Source organism: Oncorhynchus clarkii, chromosome 7 (assembly GCF_045791955.1).
Source record: "Oncorhynchus clarkii lewisi isolate Uvic-CL-2024 chromosome 7, UVic_Ocla_1.0, whole genome shotgun sequence".
NCBI classification, from domain to species: domain Eukaryota; kingdom Metazoa; phylum Chordata; class Actinopteri; order Salmoniformes; family Salmonidae; genus Oncorhynchus; species Oncorhynchus clarkii.
The window spans coordinates 42,033,758-42,055,120 of NC_092153.1; the positions used below are offsets into that span (position 1 = coordinate 42,033,758).

Below are 21,363 nucleotides of genomic sequence, written 5' to 3' on the forward strand. Positions count from 1 at the left end.
CTCTCTCCCCTGTTTCTCCTTTCTCTCTCCCCTGTTTCTCCCCTCTCTCATCTGTTTCTCCCCTCTCTCTCCCCTGTTTGTCCCCTCTCTCTTCTGTTTCTCCCTCCCCCGTTTCTCTCCTCTATCTCCCCCGTTTCTCTCCTCTCGCTCCCCTTGTTTCTCCCCTCTCTCTCGCCCGTTTCTCCCCTCTCGCTCCACTGTTTCTCCCCTCTCTCTCCCCTGTTTCTCCCCTCACTCTCCCCTGTTTCTCCCCCCTCTCTCCCCACTCTCTCCCCTCTTTCTCCCCTCTCTCTCCCCTGTTTCTTCCCTCTCTCCCCTGTTTCTCCCCACTCTCTCCCCTCTTTCCTCCCTCTCTCTCCCCTCTCTCTTCTATTTATCCCCTCTCTCTTCTTCTGTTTCTCCCCTCTCTCTTCTGTTTCTCCCCTCTCTTCCCTGTTTCTCCCCTCTCTCTTCTGTTTCTCCCCTCTCTTCCCTGTTTCTCCCCTCTCTCTTCTGTTTCTCCCTTCTCTCTCCCCTGTTTCTCCTCTCTCTCCCCCGTTTCTCCCCTCTCTCTCCCCCGTTTCTCTCCTCTCTCTCCCCCGTTTCTCTCCTCTCTCTCCCCCGTTTCTCTCCTCTCTCTCCCCTGTTTCTCCCCTCTCTCTTCTGTTTCTCCCCTCTCTTCCCTGTTTCTCCCCTCTCACTTCTGTTTCTCCCCTCTCTTCCCTGTTTCTCCTCTCTCTCTCTCTTCTGTTTCTCCCCTCTCTCTCCTGTTTCTCCCCTCTCTTCCCTGTTTCTCCCCTCTCTCTTCTGTTTCTCCCCTCTCTCTTCTGTTTCTCCCCTCTCTCTTCTGTTTCTCCCCTCTCTTCCCTGTTTCTCCCCTCTCTTCCCTGTTTCTCCCCTCTCTTCCCTGTTTCTCCCCTCTCTTCCCGTTTCTCCCCTCCCCCCCGTTTCTCCCCTCTCTCTCCTGTTTCTCCCCTCTCTCTCCTGTTTCTCCCCTCTCTCTCCTTTTTCTCCCCTCTCTCTTCTGTTTCTCCCCTCTCTCTCCTGTTTCTCCCCTCTCTCTCCTGTTTCACCCCTCTCTCTCCTGTTTCTCCCCTCTCTTTTCCATTTCTCCCCTCACTCTTCCCTGTTTCTCCCCCTGTCCACCCCCCATTTTTCTCTCTTTATTTCTCCCTCCCCCTTCCTACCCTCTCTCTGACTCTCAGGCTCGTTGGTCGTTTCAGAATCGGACCCAATAGAGGCCATTGCTCGCTTCGACTTCTCCGGACGGACCAACCAGGAGTTGTCATTTAAGAAGGGCGCGTCTCTCCTCCTTTTCCAGCGAGCCAGTGATGACTGGTGGGAGGGCCGACACAATGGAGTGGACGGACTGGTGCCTCACCAGTACATAGTGGTTCAGGACATGTAAGAAACCACAAGACCAGTGGACACCAGTTTACACTAGTACAGAAGGTTTCAGACCAGTACAGACCTGTTCAGCTCAGAATAAACCAGTACAAACCACTTTAGAGCAGTACAGACTTGTCCAGATCAGTTTAGATCCATTTAGACCAGTACAAACCAGTATAGACCAGTACAGACCAACATAGAGAAGATGAGAGAAAGGAGTTCTAGTTGGCTTGGCTGTAGTCTGATGGGTGTGTGTTCCAGGCCGGACGGGGGCAGAGGCAGTCCGAAGACTGAAGCGGAGTTGCAGGAGGAGAGAGTGTCCACTAGGGGCACTGCTGCCTCTCCTACTGGAGCTCATGTAGCAGACATCTACCTAGCCAACCTCAACAAGTAAGACACACCAGGCATCAATCACAGTACAGCATCTCGTCATTTACACCTTCACTGACCCAATCAGATCTCAGTCTATTTTCACCTTCTCACTAACCATTCTGATCTCTCCATCGTTCTCTTTTTCTTTCTTTCTCTCTCTCCCTCTTTCTCTCTCTCCCTCTCTCGCCTTCACTTTTCTTTCTCCCCCCCACCTCTCTATGTCTCTCTCTCTCTGTCAGGATGAGGAAGAGGCCTGAGTTGGGGAGTATCCGTAGGACCTTTTGGGGGTCTGAGGGGGTCCAGGGGGGTGATGTGTCCCTGTCTGGGGCGACAGGAGGGGGCGTAAGGACGGCCAGTCTGCCAGTGGGAGGGGCTCTGGTGAAGGAGGGCGGCGACAAGCGACCAGTCAGCGCCCACAGTGTCCTCAACTCCTCAATCACGCGCCACTCCTCTCTCAAGACAAAGGTAGCGTCAAAAACATAGCTTCCATTAGTGCCGTACTATCGCTCTTTTTCAGTTGTTGGGTTTTATTATCTGTCGGTGGAGGCTGCTGAGGGGAGGGCGACTCATACTAATGGCTGGAACGGAGTCAATGGAGTCGTACCAAAGACATCAAACACGGTGTTTCCATGTTGTTTGATGCCCTTCCAGCCATTGTTATGAGCTGTCCTCCCCTCAGCAGCCTCCACTGTTCTCTGTTCTTTCTTGTTATTGCTGATTGCAACGACTCTCATTTGTTGTGTAGGTGGAGAGCCCTCAGTTCTGCAAGGCGACTACCACGGGCCGCTCTAAGAGCTTCAGCAACCACCGGCCCCTGGATCCTGAGGTCATCGCTCAGATGGAGCCCACCTCACAGGTGCGCCCGTCTCTGACCTCTGACACCGCACCTCTCACCTTTGACCTCTCACCTCTCAGGCAAATGTGTGCGCGTGTGTATTCTGATTTGTATCTGTCCGACATCTCCTGTTTCAGGATATCGAGGAGGCTATGAGCTCTGCTCTGAGTGAGCTGAAAGAGCTGGAGAGGCAGAGCAGTGTCAAGCACACGCACACGCCCGACGTGGTGCTGGACACACTGGAGCAGCTGAAGGGTGTGTGTGGGGGTGGCGGGGCGTCCGAGCCCTCCAGTCCCCTCCACTCCCGTCTGCTGAGGGACAGCGAGGGCGCAGGGCCTCCACACTCACACCCCCTCCAACGCAGCGCCTCGTCCGCTAGCGACGTCCCCTCCTCCTTCCGCCCCTCCAAGCCCAGGAGTCCCCTGCCCTCTTCCGCATCCTCCTCTCTCGCCTCCTCAGCCCTCTCTGCCTCCACTCCCTCCTTCCGAGAGCCTCGCCCTCCAGCCACGCGGCCCAAGCCGGTGGTCTTCCCCAAGGGTGGAGGAGGCGGCAGTCCGGCTATGGGCTCCCCAACCACCACTGTCCCCCCAACCCCTCCTCCCCCACCCCAGCCCAACGACAAGTCCTGCCCCGCCTGAGGGCACTCACTCTCTCACACACCCACACACACACACACACACACACACACACACACACACATCTCCTCTCACCCCAGTAATAAGTGGGATAGCTCCCATCTTGGATCAGCTTACCCTCGCAAACTCTTAACCATTTATAGGGAAAACCCCCGAACCATATGTAGAGCATCCATGACTCAACTCTGCCCCCTCTTGGTAGCTTTAGTCATCACACCTACCTTCTGACTGACACGGAGTAATACAGAAAATCAAACAAGGCATCCAAATGGACAAGCAGCCTGACAAAAAGAGATATGGCGCCTGTACTGTATATACTGGTGTGAGGTGTGCCTGTGTGAGGTGTGTGTGTGTGAGGTGTGTGTGTGTGTGAGGTGTGTGTGGCATACCTTACACTTGAGTGAGAGCACTGTTTGATTTTAAATAGATGGTGACATTTAAGGACATTTATCCTCAACTAACCTTGAGAATACTGGAGTGGACGGGAGGAGTGGTTCACCTGGTTGGCTGTGTGTGTGGCAGTGTGACTCCTGGATTCCACACTCTCTGAGAACACACAGACCGACTGTGGAAACAGAGAACACTAACTAACTCTGTAGAAACTCCGTGACCTGTTCACTCCGCTGCTTCAAGACTGAGGCAAGACTGGATCTGCCAGCCTGGACAGAGAGAGAGAGTTGGACTGATAGATGGATTGAGGGACAGAGGACCAGAAGATGCAGCAACTCCGGTGAAAAGCCGGGCTATATCGCCGATAGAAAAGCTCTGGAGTAGAGTGCAGGGGGAATGCCTGCTTCTATGTGAGGAGGAGAGAGCTAGGTTACATCTCTGATCCTCCGAGGTGTCTGGGCAGCAAGCGGCGTGTTGTGGGGATTCATCATAACACAAAACGCAAACCCGTAGAGTTGCTTTACACTAGGGTCTTTTCTACTGTACTCTCCTAGACTCGACATCCGGGCTTTTCATTTAGTGGCCAAAGTAATGCTGGTTCTCTTTACTAAGTGGAAATTGATTGACCATCTGATGTCATCAATTTGCCAGAGAGTCCAATCACCTGTTTCCCGAGTGGGAAGGAGTCAATAGAATTGAATGCAGTAGTGACGGGGCCCTCCAGGACCAGAATTGAATAGCCCTGTTCGACATTCGGTACAACCAACATAGTGCAACGCAACGCTTGTCTGGCTTTACAGCAGCACCTCCTGCTGGTGCATAAGGGCACGACGTGGCCTTGCTCAATAACCCCCCTTTCTTTAGCAATAAGAGTCTGACAGAGACTCACCAACTCAGCAGCATGACAGGCCTGCTGCTTCTCTCTCCCTTAGATTCCCGGCATTAATATACACTCTATTACAGAAGTAGAACACACACACACACATGCATGACGTGTGTGTGTGTGTTCTGTGGCAGCTAAATGCCTTTTCAGGTTCTCCTCGCATGCTGGGGCCACAGCAGTCGCAGTGCCGACTGACTGACTGACTGCGTCTATCTACAATACAAGCAATGCACCTCTTCGACCAGCTACACGCAAATTATGACTCCAAAACAAAATCCTCAAACATGTTTGTTTTTCCTTGTGTATATATGTTTAATAATCATGACGATAACTGGAAAAGTGCAGACGAGGAATCTCAGTGAGGTGGAAGAGTTTGTTTAGAGCACAAACAAACCTCGTCAAGCACATTTGGAATAATTACATTATGCTTCTTTTCTCCCAGTTGTTAGTTAATCCTCAGAATATGTCATACTGAACCGTGTCTTGTCAGTGACTCTGCACAGCTCTTAGAACTGAAACGTAAAGGGAGAACCCACTCAAAAAAATCATTTGGTGTTTGTTTCATTAGTCCACTGTTGATACAGTCCCGAACTTGACTGCTGGCAAGCAAAACATTTTTCAGGATAATTTGCATCATCAATGATGATGTGGCTGGAGACACTTTGCTTCTTGAAACTCCCAACATCTTGAAAACTTGACTGTTGACTTTCAAAACATTTTTGGGACTGTATCAACAGTGGACTAATGAAACAAATACCAAATTATAGTTTTTTTAAGTGGATTTGCCCATTAACTGCGCATCATGAAGGGAACCAACTAATGGCAGCTTTCTGGGGACAGGGGGACCAACAGGAAGGGGACACCACAGACAGCAGAGCCACTTCCTGTGTCACCAGAGCCACTGCTCACTAGGCTTAATGTTTGTGTGACTGACTAGTACTCAGTCCCAGTCATTTCAGCCATTCCTGGAAAAGTGTCACTCTCTCATTCCTCTACCTGGTGTGTATCATGGCGGACCAGCGTCCAATCATTTATTGGATTTATATAACCCAATGACATGAGTTAAAGCAACAGCCCCGAGGCCTGTTCTGTGGTGCCCGTCTTTAAGAGAACCTCTGCTGTGACTCCCTAACTGTCTGTTACTCTGACTGTCGCATCACGTGGTCAACGTCAAAACGGTCCTGTCCTGTCTGTCACGGTGACATCATTTGCATTTTCTGTAGTCGGAACTCTGATTTGTCAAGGGGGGGCGGGGTGTGACAGAATGTTTTGATTGGTCAAGGTCAGTGGGAGGCGGGATGCTCTAGTGATTGACAGCTCTAACGCCCGGTCTGAGATCAGGATCGTCAATGATAGGGCTCAAGAGAACCCTCAGGGGAGAAGGGCAGAACAACTAGTTCAGACAGTTTCTGTCTTTCCCCCTCTCCCTATCAACCTCTCTCCGTACCTTTCTCCTTCTCTTAGCATTCTCCCTCTGTTCCCACAGACACACATCTTTTCCTTACAAATATCCCTCTCTCTAGTTCCTCCCTTATTCCTTCCTCCCCACCCTGCAAACCCCAGGTATATAATTGTATTATTGCAATCCCAAATGCTCTGTAACAGGTGGTTGATTTCTTAAATGTAATGTTTTATCTCTGTGTGTATTTTCAGATGTGTTTTACATAGGGTTGCTCCCCTTACCTCATCTTTGGCCACTGGGGCGATTAGGCATCAACACACATGTCATACGAACACACACTCATGGGTGATGCTTTGTGGTTGGAGTCTCTGTTCACCTGGCTTCGCTATATAGGAGCCGGGAGCCTCAGTCTCCACACCGTATTATCAGTTGAGCTCAAATCATTCATCACACACTTGAAATTACAGTGTGCTCACGGACTGATTTGAGCGATGATGATTTTTAAAATTCTGATTTAACTATTGTTAAATATGCATTTCTTGCCCATTTGAAAACACGGGACCTAAAAATATAAAAAAAATGACTGTAATGTCAAATATATTTATAGTTGTCTCTGTATTACCGGAGAATCCTATGTTAAGATGTACTTTGTACATACAATGTTGTACATTACAGAGGTACACTGTTTTTCTGGTACAATATTGTACAGTAATAGCAATAGTAGCTTAATCAAATAGGTCTTATATAATTCTATGTCTAGTTCTTGTAGTAGACTTTTTTTTTTTTAAATAAACATCTCTTGCTATAAAAGGTCTCTGCGTTAGTGGGGAGATTATCATGACAGTGACGGTGACGACGACGATGGATTGCAATGCATCTGGTTCTGTCTTCTCTCGCTCTCTCTCTCTCTCCTCTCTCTCTCCTCTCTCTCACACACACACACACGATGAGACTTTTTGCATTCACCACTTGTGTCTACAGAAGTGCTGCATCCACAGGACTGTATTACGGAGAGAGGGAGCAAACACGGCGCCCGTGTCGACGAAGAGATGGTCGTCTCCTCCATCAGAGACGTCCTACCATAGATAGGCAACATATGTTCATTAGGGGTCAGGAGATCATTTAGTGTAGGAAACCTCAAGGAACACCCCTCACAGTTCTCTCTAATAGTCCAGACCTGGACATCATAATCAATATGAATATTATTATCTTTCCATCGTCAAAACCTGGATTTTCAAAATGGAAGTTTCCAATAAATTACAGTAGGCCCTGTGAAATCAAGACCAAGGAGCTTTGTGGGAGGCAACCCAACTGTATAGAGCGATGTAGTAGGCAATATCAACCACTAGATGTCACCAGAGCCTACATTTGAAGCCGGCTGGTTAAAAATTCGGAAGTTACAGCACTGCACCGAAACTTTCATAGAATCGAAGGGTATCCATTATATTGATAATTTAGTCGAGTGATCGCTCTAACAATATAAATACATGTCCTCAAAGGTGGAAGGCAGGGAAGTGGTGGGACCATTCTAGACAATGAAAGGGCAGGTACGCGCCTGAACAGCAGGTACAATTGAGTTGGTTTCGTTCACTTATATCAGTGCACTCATAACAACCTAACCATTACGAAACGTAAATCAAATAAGCAATAAGCATCTATAAGGCCCGCAACAAGGTAGGACTCCATACTCCCCCTTACAAAAAAGATTGCAGTTACACTTCTTCTTCGGTGGGGTTTATAGGTGCTTGGCATCCAACGTTATGGTACATTACCACCTATTGTACTGGAGTGTGGGCCAGAGACAGGGAGAACATATATATTTTTTAAATTGAACATTTATTTAACTAGGCAAGTCCATTAAGAACAAATTCTTATTTACAATGACGGCCTACACCGGCCAAACCCGGACGACGCTGGGCCAATTGTGCTGCGCCCTATGGGACTCACAATCAGCCTTTCGAAACCAAGGTGTCTGTAGTGACGCCTCAAAAACTACCTGCCAGGCCTGTTGCTCTTAAAGATAACATATTTGAGACTACATCTAATTACGTTCTACTCAATATACTCTGAACTAATTTCCTGTATCTCATTCTCCCTCATACTAGATGTCAGCCTCTCTCTTTCCCTCTGATACTCCCCACAATAGCAATACATGCTCCACGGTCTCTGTTTCCTGTCAATAATCACACTTTCCTGTTGGATGCTTTCCTGTCATATTTAAAGTCTTATTCAACTGGCTGTGTCCCACCCTTAATCTACTGGCTGTGTCCCACCCTTAATCTACTGGCTGTGTCCCACCCTTAATCTACTGGCTGTGTCCCACCCTTAATCTACTGGCTGTGTCCCACCCTTAATCTACTGGCTGTGTCCCACCCTTAATTTACTGGCTGTGTCCCACCCTTAATCTTGTAAAAAAATAACCTCCTCTCTTCTGTCCCTTCCTGCCGTCCTCCCCTCCCCAACTTTCCTCTATACTTGAAATAAATGCCTGCCCTTAGTATCTCAATTCCACTGCTCCTGCTATCTCTGCACCATCACTGTCCATATCAGGCTTTTTGCCTCTGCTTGCTCATTAAAACTACAACATCACTACTAAGTGCTTGTTTAGCCAGTATATCAGCTGCCTCGTTCCCCTCCACCCCCACATGGACATGGACCCAAGTAAATCTTATCTGTATACCCATCTGTCTAATCCTGCCATGGGTTTGTAGCACCTCATACAGCAGGTCTTGTCTTCTACGTGACCTAAAGGACTGGAGACTCATCAACACTGCACATGAATTAGAGCAAGTAACTACATCCTTCACCCAGTGCAAAGGCCAACAGAATGGCCATCAGCTCTGCCGTATATACAGCCAGATGATCTGTAATACGTTTCCTGACTGCCACCCCATGTTCCTGCACTACAAATCCTGACCCAGTACGTCTTGTCCTTGGATCTTTTGTACCATCTGACTAAACTCCCTTCCATGCAGTCCCATCTCCCTCGCCTAGGTATTACCCACCCACCCACCCAAAGCTTGTGTCCACCCTCTCAAGGTTTCTCCCATATAACCTCAAGCATACCTCATCTCCCATCTTCCTCCTGGTAAAGAACACTGAGCTCTCTACAGAGAACCTGAACCCCCACATTAATGCCTACCACTCTACCTCATCAATTGCTTCCTGTACCTTCCTGACTATGTAATGGCACATTTGCCATCTGCAAATAACGACCTCCCAATGTCCGGCCGTACCTTAGAGTAAACATAATTGATCATGATTGAGAACAACAGAGGACTAATCACGCTCCCCTGTGGTGTACCGTTATCCACCAGGTAGCGGCCTGATAGGGACTTTCCCACCCTCACTTGGAAAGACCTTCCAAACAGGAAATAATTTAGCCAGTTGTACGTTCTTCCTCCTACCGCCATAATATCAAGCTTGATTAACGACCCCTCCTTCTGCATCATATCATACGGCTTCTCCACATCATATCATACACCTTCACCACATCATATCATACACCTTCTCCACATCATATCAATAACCTTCTCCACATCATATCATACACCTTCTCCACATCAAAAAAGACAGCTACAACAGTCTCCTTGTTCACCTGAGTCTTCCTGACCTCTGCTTCTAAGCAGAGCACTGGGTCCATAGTTCTCCTACCCTTCCTGAACCCACTCTGATGTGGCGATACTAGCCCCCTGCTCTCTAGGAAATATTGTCCCACACTCCTCTGTCCACCATGGGACTGTTTTCCTCCTCCCTGAACTCTTAGGTATAACCTCAGTAGTTGCTCCCACTAACGCTGTTCTCACCCAGTTATTCATACTATCCACATCCCATCTCATATCCACCCGAGCCATCACCTCACTCAACTCTTTAAACTGATCCTACTTTGCCCTTCCAAACACCCACCTGCCTACTCCATCCACTGACACCTCCTCCTCCCTACTGTGAATACTATGAGGTAATGATCACTCCCTACTGTCGACTCCTCCCATACCTCCCACTCACAGATTCCTGCCATCGCATTAGATACCAGAGTGAGGTACATCAATCCTGGTCCCTCGGCCATCATTCAGGCACACTAGATCTTTCATTTCTATCAGATGTTCCCATCACTTGGCCATTTCCATCTATCCGTTTTCCCCCAAGAGCGTGTTGTGGGCATTAAAATCCCCACACCACATTACCTTAGTTCTATTCTGGCCCTCCACCCTCTCCAGCACTTCCAGGTCCAATATCTGTTCACTATCACCCCTCCTCTCAACCACACCACCACCACATATTCCTGTTAATTACCTCTGCCGAGCATCCTGTAGGCAAGTCCCCCCCCCCCCCCCCCTCCTGTTTCCTGGACACAAATCACATCAGGCTTAACTGGCACATCCACAATGAACTGCTTGAACTCCTACCCATCAGCCAACAGGCTTCGGGCATTCCATTGTAGTACTAACTAAGATCCAGTAATACATGACTCCACCCTCGGCTGATTGAGGTCATCTCCAACCTCTTCCCAGGTCAACCCTGTCACACTCGGATGTCTCCCAGCAGATTTCACTATTAGCTGAATCCTCTCTGTTTTAGACTCTACTTTAGCAGTGCTATTGATAGCTCCTGCTATGAACGTCACCAGCTTTCTCTTATCTATGTATACCATATTGATGCTCCAACCCATGTCTCCCTGGAACCTGCATCTCCCTGGACCACCCTCACTGCCTCAGCATATGACACCCTTCTCTCCACCCGCACTTGTTGCACCTCTGCTACCTGCTTCCTTGCCTCACACCCACTAGATGCCACGGTATGAACACCCCCACAGCTGCAGCGCGTAGGTTGTTCACCATCCCCACACTTCCCATACTCATGCTCCCCTCCACACCTGGCACCTTTTCTCTTTACAGGCTGTTGCCACATGCCCAAACTTCTGGCAGTTCTAATATCTTCAAGGCTTCGGTACATAAGCCCTCCCCTAATAACTCGTATATCCTATGGTCACTTTATTTGTCAGTAACCGGTCCTTGGAAGGGTAACAGAATAGACGGGCTGTCTCCTCTCACTCCACCCCTTGTTGCTGGCAACCTTTGAACATCCACTAGAGCTCTTCCTCTCAAGTTGTGGCTTTCCTCTTTTATTGCCGACACTCACAGGCCGCGAACTTGGCGGGAACTGGAACACGCTGTCGTACACGTCGATCCAGAGCATCACTAACATGCTCAATGGGTGACATGTCTGGTGAGTATGCAGGCCCTGGAAGAACTGGGACATTTTCAGCTTCCAGGAATTGTGTAAAGATCCTTGCGACATGGGGCCGTGCATTATCATGCTGAAACATGAGGTGATGGTGGGGGATGAATGGGATGACAATGGGCCTCGGGATCTCTGTGCATTCAAATTGCCATCGATAAAATGCAACTGTTTGTTGTCAGTAGCTTATGCTGGCCATACCATAACCCTACCGCCACCATGAGGCACTCTGTTAACAACGTTGACATCCGCAAACCGCTAGCCCACACAACACCATACTCATGGTCTGCGGTGAGGGTGGTTGAATGTACTGCCAAATTCTCTAAAACATCGGTGTTTCTCTGGCAACAGCTCTGGTGGACATTCCTGCAGTCAGCGTGCCAATTGCAAGCTTCACCAAAACTTGAGAGATCTGTGGCATTGTGTTGTGTGACAAAACTGCAGATTTTAGAGTGACCTTTTATTGTCCCCAGCACAAGGTGCACCTGTGTAATAATCATGCTGTTTAATCAGCTTCTTTATATTCCACAGAAGTTAGGAACCAATATACACAGGCAGTTCGGAAAGCAAAGGCTAGCATTTTCAAACAGAAACTTCAAAAAGTTCTGGGACACTGTAGAGTCCATTGAGAATAACAGCACCTCCTCCCAGCTGACCACTGCACTGAGGCTAGGAAACATGTCACCACCAATAAATCTATAACGATTGAGAATTTCAATAAGCATTTTTCTACGACTGGCCTTGCTTTCCACCTGGCTACCCCTATCCCGGTCAACAGCCCTGCACCCCCCACAGCAATTTGCCCAAGCATCCCCCATTTCTCTTTCACCCAAATTCAGATAGCTGATGTTCCGAAAGAGCTGCAAAATCTGGACCCCTACAAATCAGCCGGGCTAGACAATCTGGACCCTCTCTTTCTAAAATTATCTGCCGAAATTGTTGCAACCCCTATTACTAGCCTGTTCAACCTCTCTTTCATATCGTCTGAGAACCCCAAAGATTGGAAAGCTGCCGCGGTCATCCCCCTCTTCAAAGGGGGAGACACTCTAGACCCAAACTGCTACAGACCTATATCTATCCTACCCTGCCTTTCTAAGGTCTTCGAAAGCCAAGTTAACAAACAGATCACTGCCATTTTGAATCGCACCTTACCTTCTCCGCTATGCATTCTGGTTTCCCGAAATCGGTCATGGGTGAACCTCAGCAAGGTCCTAAACAATATCATAACCTCCATCGATAAAAGACAATACTGTGCAGCTGTATTCATTGACCTGGCCAAGGCTTTCGCCAAGGCTTTCGATCACCACATTCTTATCGGCAGACTCAACAGCCTTGATTTCTCAAATGACTGCCTTGCCTGGTTCACCAACTACTTATCAGACAGAGTTCAGTGTGTCAAATCGGAGGGCCTGTTGTCCGGACCTCTGGCAGTCTCTATGGGGGTGCCACGGGGTTCAATTCTCGGGCCGACTCTTTACTCTGTATATATCAATGATGTCGCTCTTGCTGCTGGTGATTCTCTGATCCACCTCTACGCAGACAACAACATTCTGTATACTTCTTGGACACTGTGTTAACTAACCTCCAGACAAGCTTCAATGCCATACAACTCTCCTTCCGTGGTCTCCGACTGCTCTTAAATTAAAGTAAAACTAAATGCATGCTCTTTAACCGATCGCTACCAGCACCTGCCCGCCCGTCCAGCATCACTACTCTGGACGGTTCTGACTTAGAATATGTGGACATCTACAAATACCTAGGTGTCTGGCTAGACTGTTAACTCTCCTTCCAGACTCACATTAAGCATCTCCAATCCAAAATTAAATCTAGAATTGGCTTCCTATTTTGCAACAAAGCATCCTTCACTCATGCTGCCAAACATAGTCAGTTTTACGAGGCTATCCTACCGACCCTTGACTTCGGCGATGTCATTTACAAAATAGCCTCCAACACTCTACTCAGCAAATTGGATGTAGTCTATCATAGTGCGTTTTGTTTTGTCACCAAAGCCCCATATACTACCCACCACTGTGACCTGTATGCTCTCGTTGGCTGGCCCTCGCTTCATGTTCGTCGCCAAACCCACTGGCTCCAGGTCATCTATAAGCCTTTGCTAGGTATAGCCCCGCCTTATCTCAGCTCACTGATCACCATAGCAGCACCCACGCATAGCACGCGCTCCAGCAGGTATATTTCACTGGTCACCCCCAAAGCCAATTCCTCCTTCGGCCGCCTTTCCTTCCAGTTCTCTGCTGCCAATGACTGGAACAAATTGCAAAAATCACTGAAGCTGGAGATTCATATCTCCCTCACTAGCTTTAAGCACCAGCTGTCAGAGCAGCTCACAGATCACTGCACCTGTACAAAGCCCATTTTTAAATAGCCCATCCAACTACCTCATCCCCATACTGTTTTTTTTTCTTCTCCTTTGCACCCCGCTACTTGCACATTCATCTTCTGCTCATCTGTCACTCCAGTGTTTAATTGCTAACTTGTAATTATTTCACCACTATGGCCTATTTATCTTAGACTTTTTCCCTATTGTGTTATTGACCCTACGTTTGTTTATTCCATGTGTAACTCTGTGTTGTTGTTTGTGTCGCACTGCTTTGCTTTATCTTGGCCAGGTCGCAGTTGTAAATGAGATCTTGTTCTCAACTAGCCTACCTGGTTAAATTAAAAAAATGGATGGATTATCTTGGCAAAGGAGAAATGCTCACCAACCGGGATGTAAACAAATTTGTGCACAACATTTGAGAGAAATAAGCTTTTTGTGCGTACGGAACATTTCTGGGATCTTTTATTTCAGCTCATGAAACATGGGACCAACACTTTACACGTTGCGTTTGTATTTCTAACACATCAAAGGGTGAGTGAGATGTCATGCGATCACTAACTTTTGATGACTAACTTGTGTGTGTAGATGACAGGGCAGCAGGTTGCGGTGAAGGTGTTTAAACTGATGAGCTACAGTCGTCCGTACAAGGTTCAGATGAGAGAGTTCGAGATGCTCAGGAGACTCAACCACAACAACATCGTCAAGCACTTCTCCGTGGAGGAGGTGAGGATGGGAGGAGAGGAAGTGAGGCAGGAGGAGAAGAGGGGTAGCAACAAACAGTTTTTTACCTTCATCAAACCTGATTAGTCATGCCACCCCCCCCCCCCCCCCCCCCCCTCTCTCTCTGTCTGTAGCTGAGGAGTAAACAGAGGGTGTTGGTGATGGAGTATTGTTCAGGAGGCAGTCTGCTCAGTCTGCTGGTGGAGCCAGAGAACGCCTTCGGTCTACCAGAACCAGAGCTCCTCATAGTACTACATTGTGTGGGTCAGTGTGTGTGTGGTTGTAGGTGAAGAGAGGTTAGGAGCCGGGGGATGAGAAGGTGCCCCCCCCAATCATTTGGATGAACCATTCGTCCTATTTCTTCTAGTGCACGGGATGAACCATCTGTGTGAGAACAGGGTGGTGCATCAGGATATTAAGCCTGGGAACATCATTCGTCAGGTGGGAGAGGACGGGAGGTCCATCTATAAGCGAACAGAATTTGGAGGGGCCAGAGAACTAGAGGACGATGAGAAGTTTGTCTCCCTCTACGGGACAGAGGAATACGTGGTGAGAGAGAGAGAGAGGGGTGGTGGAGGAGAGAAAACGGGGAGGCTATGTGGAGAAGAGGGGAAAGGTAAGCGACAGCTTAGTTTATTAGGATCCCCATTAGCTACTGCACATGCTGCAGCTACTCTTCCTGAGGTCCACTTAAAAAGTACATGACAAAGTACAGAGCAGTTATAGACAAGAACAACGGGACGGAGAGGAGAGATTACGTCGAATGTTGTCTCAGACCTGTCTGAGCGTGCAGTGTTTCCTAAGCCTCAGCAGATAACATAAGGTAGGGCAGGTTATGGTATTTAGCGCGTGTGTGTGTGTGTGTGTGTAGCACCCGGACATATATGAGTGTGCAGTGCTGTGGAAACCCCAGCAGAAGGCCTATGGTGTGAGTGCTGACCTGTGGAGTATTGGAGTGACGTTTTACCACGCTGCCGCCAGTACTTCACCCTTCACACCCTACGGAGGACCCCGCAAGAACAAGCCCACCATGTAAGTCTGTGTGTGTTGTGTGTTTCGTAGCTCCAACAGTAGGTGTGTGTGTGTAATTACTATGGGCAACCTGGAATTACATTGAGATGAGCAAGTTATTGCCATTTTATTGATTTGGGATTCATCAAAACACAACACCAGATGGAACAGGACAATAAAACGCTGGTGTCTTCCTTCTCCTCTGCTCCCACGGCACCCTGTCGGTGCCGTGCAGGTATAAGGTCACCACAGAGAAGCCAGTTGGGGCCATTGCTGGAGCCCAGAGGGTTGACGACGGCCCTATAGAGTGGAGTTACCGCTTGCCACAGAGCTGCCAGCTCTCAGTCAATACCTCTCACTCTTCCACTTCTTCTCCCCCCTCCCCTCTGTGTGTAGGGGTCTGAGTGGTCAACTGGTGCCAGTGTTAGCTGGGATACTGGAGGCAGACCAGGAGAAGTATTGGGCATTTGGCCAGTTATTTTTTGCCACCACAGAGATACTACAGAGAGTCTCAGTCCATCTGTTCTGCCTGCAACAGGCCGCAGCTCACCGCATATACATTCACCACCACAACACGTGAGTCGCACACACACACACAAACACACAAACCAGAAACATCTGATTGATGCTCTCCTCTCTGTCTGCCCCCCCCCCCCCACTCCCAGTGAGAAGGTGCGTAGGGAGTGTGGCGACGTGATGCTTGGTATCAGCACGGTCAACACGAGACTGCAGTCCTGCCACAGCTCTGAGCACAGACTACACACACTGTGAGTGACAAGACACACGGTCGCATACCAACACGTACAATCTCAGGCATTGTAACATTGCAAGCAATGAACACCTAAAACAGTTGTAGGCAAACGTAGAAAATCAGCAGGGGATCAAATACTTTTTTCCCTCACTGTATATGTACAGTGCCTTTGGAATGTATTCAGACCCCTTGACTTTTTCCACATTACAGCCTTATTCTAAAATGTATTTTTTAAAAATCTCATAACAGTGCAAAAAAAGGTTTTTAGAAATGTTTGCTAATTTACAAAAATACAAAACACTATCTAATTTACATACAGTACCAGTCAAAAGTTTGGACACACTTACTCATTCCAGGGTTTTTCTTTATTTTTACTATTTTCTACATTGTACAATAATAATGAAGACATCAAAACTATGAAATAACACATATGGAATCATGTAGTAACCAAATAAGTGTTAAACAAATATTTTTATTTTTATTTTAAACAGTTGAAGTCGGAAGTTTACATACACCTTAGCCAAATACATTTAAACTCAGTTTCACAATTCCTGACATTTAATCCTAGTAAAAATTCCCTGTCTCAGGTCAGTTAGGATCACCACTTTATTTTAAGAATGTGAAATGTCAGTATAATAGTAGAGAGAATTATTTATTTCAGCTTTTATTTATTTCATCACATTCCCAGTGGGTCATAAGTTTACATACACTCAAATAGTATTTGGTAGCATTGCCTTTCAATTGTTTAACTTGTGTCAAATGTTATGGGTAGCCTTCCACAGCCTTCCCATAATAAGTTGGGTGAATTTTGGCCCATTCCTCCTGACAGAGCTGGTGTAACTGAGTCAGGTTTGTAGGCCTCCTTGCTCGCACACGCTTTTTCAGTTCTGCCCACAAATGTTCTACAGGATTGAGGTCAGTGCTTTGTGATAGCCACTCCAATACCTTGACTTTGTTGTCCTTAAGCCATTTGCCACAACTTTGGAAGTATGCTTGGGATCATTGTCCATTTGGAAGATCCATTTGCGACCAAGCTTTAACTTCCTGACTGATGTCTTGAGATGTTGCTTCAATATATCCACATCATTTTCCGTCCTCATGATGCCATCTATTTTGTGAAGTGCACCAGTCCCTCCTGCAGCAAAGCTCCCTCACAACATGATGCTGCCACCCCCGTGCTTCACGGTTGGGATGGTGTTCTTCGGCTTGCAAGTCTCCCCCTTTTTCCTCCAAACATAACATTGGTCATTATGACCAAACAGTTCGATTTTTGTTTCATCAGACCAGAGGACATTTCTACAAAAAGTGTGATCTTTGTCCCCATGTGCAGTTGCAAACCGTAGTCTGGCTTTTTTATGGCGGTTTAGGAGCAGTGGCTTCTTCCTTGCTGAGCGGCCTTTCAGGTTATGTCGTTATAGGACTTTTTTTACTGTGGATATAGATACTTTTGTACCTGTTTCCTCCAGCATCTTCACAAGGTCCTTTGCTGTTGTTCTGGGATTGATTTGCACTTTTTGCACCAAAGTACGTTCATCTCTAGGAGGCAGAACGCGTCTCCTTCCTGAGCGGTATGACGGCTGTGTGGTCCTGTGGTGTTTATACTTGCGTACTATTGTTTGTACAGGTGAACGTGGTCCCGTCAGGCGTTTGGAAATTGCTCCCAAGGATGAACCAGACTTGTGGAGGTCTACAATTATTTCTGAGGTCTTGGCTGGTTTCTTTTGATTTTCCCATGATGTCAAGCAAAGAGGCACTGCGTTTGAAGGTAGGCCTTGAAATACAACACATCAACAAATATACCTCCAATTGACTCAAGTGATGTCAATTAGCCTATCAGAAGTTTCTAAAGCCATGACCTCATTTTCTGGAATGTTCCAAGCTGTCAGTCAACTTAGTGTATGTAAACGTCTGACCCACTGGAATTGTGATACAGTGAAATAATCTGTCTGTAAACAATTGTTGGAAAAATTATGTACAACGTAGATGCACAAAGTACATGCACAAAGTAGATGTCCTAACCGACTTGCCAAAACTATAGTTGTTAACAATACATTTGTGGAGTGGTTGAAAAACAAATTTTCATGACTCCAACCGAAGTGCATGTAAACTTCCGACTTAAACTGTGTATGTGTGTTTATGTATGTATGTATGTGTATGTATATATACACACATACACACACAGTGGGGCAAAAAAGTATTTAGTCAGCCACCAATTGTGCAAGTTCTCCCACTTAAAAAGATGAGAGAGGCCTATCATTTTCATCATAGGTACACTTCAACTATGACAGACAAAATGAGAAAAAAAATCCAGAAAAATCACATTGTAGGATTTTTAATGAATTTATTTGCAAATTATGGTGGAAAATAAGTATTTGGTCAATAACAAAAGTTTCTCAATACTTTGTTATATACCCTTTGTTGGCAATGACAGAGGTCAAACGTTTTCTGTAAGTCTTCACAAGGTTTTCACACACTGTTGCTGGTATTTTGGCTCATTCTTCCATGCAGATCTCCTCTAGAGCAGTGATGTTTTGGGGCTGTTGCTGGGCAACATGGACTTTCAACTCCCTCCAAAGATTTTCTATGGGGTTGAGACTGGCTAGGCCACTCCAGGACCTTGAAATGCTTCTTACGAAGCCACGCCTTCGTTGCCCAGGCGGTGTGTTTGGGATCATTGTCATGCTGAAAGACCCAGCCACGTTTCATCTTCAATGCCCTTGCTGATGGTAGGCTTTGTTACTTTGGTCCCAGCTCTCTGAAGGTCATTCACTAGGTCCCCCTCACTGTGGTTCTGGGATTTTTGCTCACCGTTCTTGTGATCATTTTGACCCCACGGGGTGAGATCTTGCGTGGAGCCCCAGATCGAGGGAGATTATCAGTGGTCTTGTATGCTTTCCATTTCCTAATAATCGCTCCCACAGTTGATTTCTTCAAACCAAGCTGCTTACCTATTGCAGATTCAGTCTTCCCAGCTGGTGCAGGTCTACAATTTTGTTTCTGGTGTCCTTTGACAGCTCTTTGGCCTTGGCCATAGTGGAGTTTGGAGTGTGACTGTTTGAGGTTGTGGACAGGTGTCTTTTATACTGATAACAAGTTCAAACAGGTGCCATTAATACAGGTAACGAGTGGAGGACAGAGGAGCCTCTTAAAGAAGAAGTTACAGGTCTGTGAGAGCCAGAAATCTTGCATGTTTGTAGGTGACCAAATACTTATTTTCCACCATAGTTGTACTGTCCCAGACAATTTTGCAGTAAATTAGATATGGGTAAATAAAGCTGTGTTACATACTGTGTTACATATGTATGTATATATATGTGTTACATATGTGTTACATACATGCTGACCACACTGCGTATGCGTGCACCATCGCACGCATGTTGATTTTGTCCACCCGCAACAGACGCGATCAGGACACTCAGGTTGAAATATCAAAATGAACTCTGAACCAACTATATTCATTTCTGGACAGGTCGAAAAGCGTTAAACATTTATGGCAATTTAGCTAGCTAGCTTGCTGTTGGTAGCTAATTTGTCCTGGGATATAAACATTGGGATGTTATTTTACCTGAAATGCTCAAGGTCCTCTACTGGGACAATTAATCCACATTTAAAAGGGTAAACCTAGTTTGTTTCTAGTAATCTCTCGTCCTTCAGGCTTCTTATGTGGACTTTATATGGCGGTTGGCAACCAACTTTAAGGTGCATTACCACCACCAACTGGACTTGAGTGTGGATCTCAGTTCATCTTTCAATCACCCACGTGGGTATATGCTCCTAAAAACCAATGAGGAGATGGGAGAGGCGGGACTTGCTGTGCGTCAAGCATCACAAATGGAACCAAGTTCTATTTTAGCACCTGGTTACGCAGACGCGCACGAGCAGTGTGGGTGCAGTGATGGAATAACATGTATGTGTACATTTATTTTGCAGCACTGGCGCGCATGCGACACGGGCGGTGTGGTCAGCGTGTTAGAAAACAAGCCTGATGAACCAAACCACATGTTTTTTCCTGATGATACCGACGGACTAAACCACTTTGCTGCAGACAAAGTGAATATCTTTCCAGGACAACTTTCCATCAACTAGAACACCAATTGAGATTCCGGGCTCTTTAAAAAATAAAAATAAAAACATGTATTATTCTTACCTGTAATGGCATTCAGAGGTGGAAGAAGGAGAGGACCAAAGCGCAGCGTGATAAGTGTTCATCTTTCTTTTAATGAAACTGAACACTTCAAAAACAAAACAACAAAGTTAAAACCGAAACAGTTCTATCTGGTGCAGACACACAAAGACTGAAAATATCCACCCACAAAACACAAAGGAAAACAGGCTACCTAAATATGGTTCTCAATCAGGGACAACGATAGACAGCTGCCTCTGATTTGAGAACCATATCAGGCCAAACACAGAAATAGAAAAACTAACAGACTGCCCACCCCAACTCACGCCCTGACCATACTAAATAAAGACGTGACATTACCAGTGACTACAATTTTGATTCACTAATCAATGAAGCCAACTCAGGCATGGCCAAGTTTTCTGAATGGTTCCAGATAAACAAATTATTTATAGGATTTTAGAAAAACATGGTGGTACAGATATTTGGCCATAATTTGTAAAATATCTTAGATCCGCAGATTAAAAGAGTGGGATAATTTTGGCCATTTTCAAAGCTTTAGGAACAATAGCTGTCTTATTTCCAACATTAAATTGAGATAGCTGTAGAAGCCTTTTTATTATTCAACAGATGATTGATGAATTTCCAAGTTGACTTTACTGTATATTATTTGAGGATTCTTGGAATTTGGTAGTAAATATTTCAAGGATTATAGGTCTTCACGGATCCACCTGCACCCGATCCGGGACCCGAGCGGGTCCGGATCCAGAATTTTAAATAACATCTCAGGTATGTGTAATTTTAACTGACTTGTCCAGAAGTCAACCCATACAGACGAGAGAGATCCTTGCCTTTCACGAGAGTGGCCAATCGTAAGTCATCGAAACAGCAATAGGTTACAGTCATAGAGCCTCCGTGTGTGACAAAAGTTAGGAGATGCCTAGTCAATAGCAGATGGAATTAAAAGTTGAAGGATGCAACGACCAAGAGCCAATAGGTAGGCTGCTACACTTGCATTGCTTGCTGTTTGGGGTTTTAGGCTGGGTTTCTGTACAGCACTTTGAGATATCAGCTGATGTACGAAGGGCTATATAAATACATTTGATCTGATTTGATTTGCTACTTAATATTCTGAATGGAGTTGTTAGGATGAGAAAGTGTTAGCTAGATTAACTAGCTTGTCCCGGTTTGATGCAGTCAAGACAGATACTACGTAATACTACATAATATATATACACTGCTCAAAAAAATAAAGGGAACACTAAAATAGCACATCCTAGATATGAATGAATGAAATATT

The 21,363-nt window shown here is 46.4% G+C and overlaps 2 protein-coding genes across 7 annotated transcripts in view; both read left to right on the plus strand.

Moving 5' to 3' along the window:
- The window catches only part of LOC139413330 (SLIT-ROBO Rho GTPase-activating protein 2-like), a 123,394-nt gene extending 116,699 nt beyond the window's left edge, over window positions 1-6,695 (plus strand). For 5 of the 6 annotated variants that reach the window (XM_071160554.1, XM_071160555.1, XM_071160558.1 and 2 more), the window contains 5 exons: window positions 1,185-1,383; window positions 1,630-1,758; window positions 1,980-2,205; window positions 2,486-2,596; window positions 2,713-6,695. In XM_071160554.1, coding sequence (XP_071016655.1) covers window positions 1,185-1,383; window positions 1,630-1,758; window positions 1,980-2,205; window positions 2,486-2,596; window positions 2,713-3,213 — 1,166 coding nt within the window. In that variant the 3' untranslated portion in view covers window positions 3,214-6,695. The remainder of the gene's footprint in view (window positions 1-1,184; window positions 1,384-1,629; window positions 1,759-1,979; window positions 2,206-2,485; window positions 2,597-2,712) is intronic. The other variant, XM_071160556.1, reaches the window with a different exon arrangement.
- LOC139412593 (inhibitor of nuclear factor kappa-B kinase subunit epsilon-like) lies at window positions 3,479-15,772 on the plus strand. Its single transcript, XM_071159301.1, has 8 exons — window positions 3,479-3,515; window positions 7,531-7,559; window positions 14,047-14,184; window positions 14,316-14,445; window positions 14,549-14,730; window positions 15,053-15,213; window positions 15,428-15,535; window positions 15,586-15,772. The coding sequence occupies exons 1-8, from the start codon at window positions 3,479-3,481 to the stop codon at window positions 15,770-15,772; spliced, it is 972 nt and encodes a 323-aa protein (XP_071015402.1).
- Window positions 15,773-21,363: the final 5,591 nt, after the last annotated feature.

What these genes read in the sequence shown, in the direction of transcription:
- LOC139412593 (XM_071159301.1), top strand. Translation starts at nt 3,479, where the DNA reads ATGGACAAGCAGCCTGACAAAAAGAGATATGGCGCCT. An exon ending in TCTATAAGGCCCGCAACAAG is followed by an intron (nt 7,560 to 14,046) that starts GTAGGACTCCAT and finishes TTGTGTGTGTAG; the next exon opens with ATGACAGGGCAGCAGGTTGC. An exon ending in CCACAGAGCTGCCAGCTCTC is followed by an intron (nt 15,536 to 15,585) that starts AGTCAATACCTC and finishes CCCCTCTGTGTG; the next exon opens with TAGGGGTCTGAGTGGTCAAC.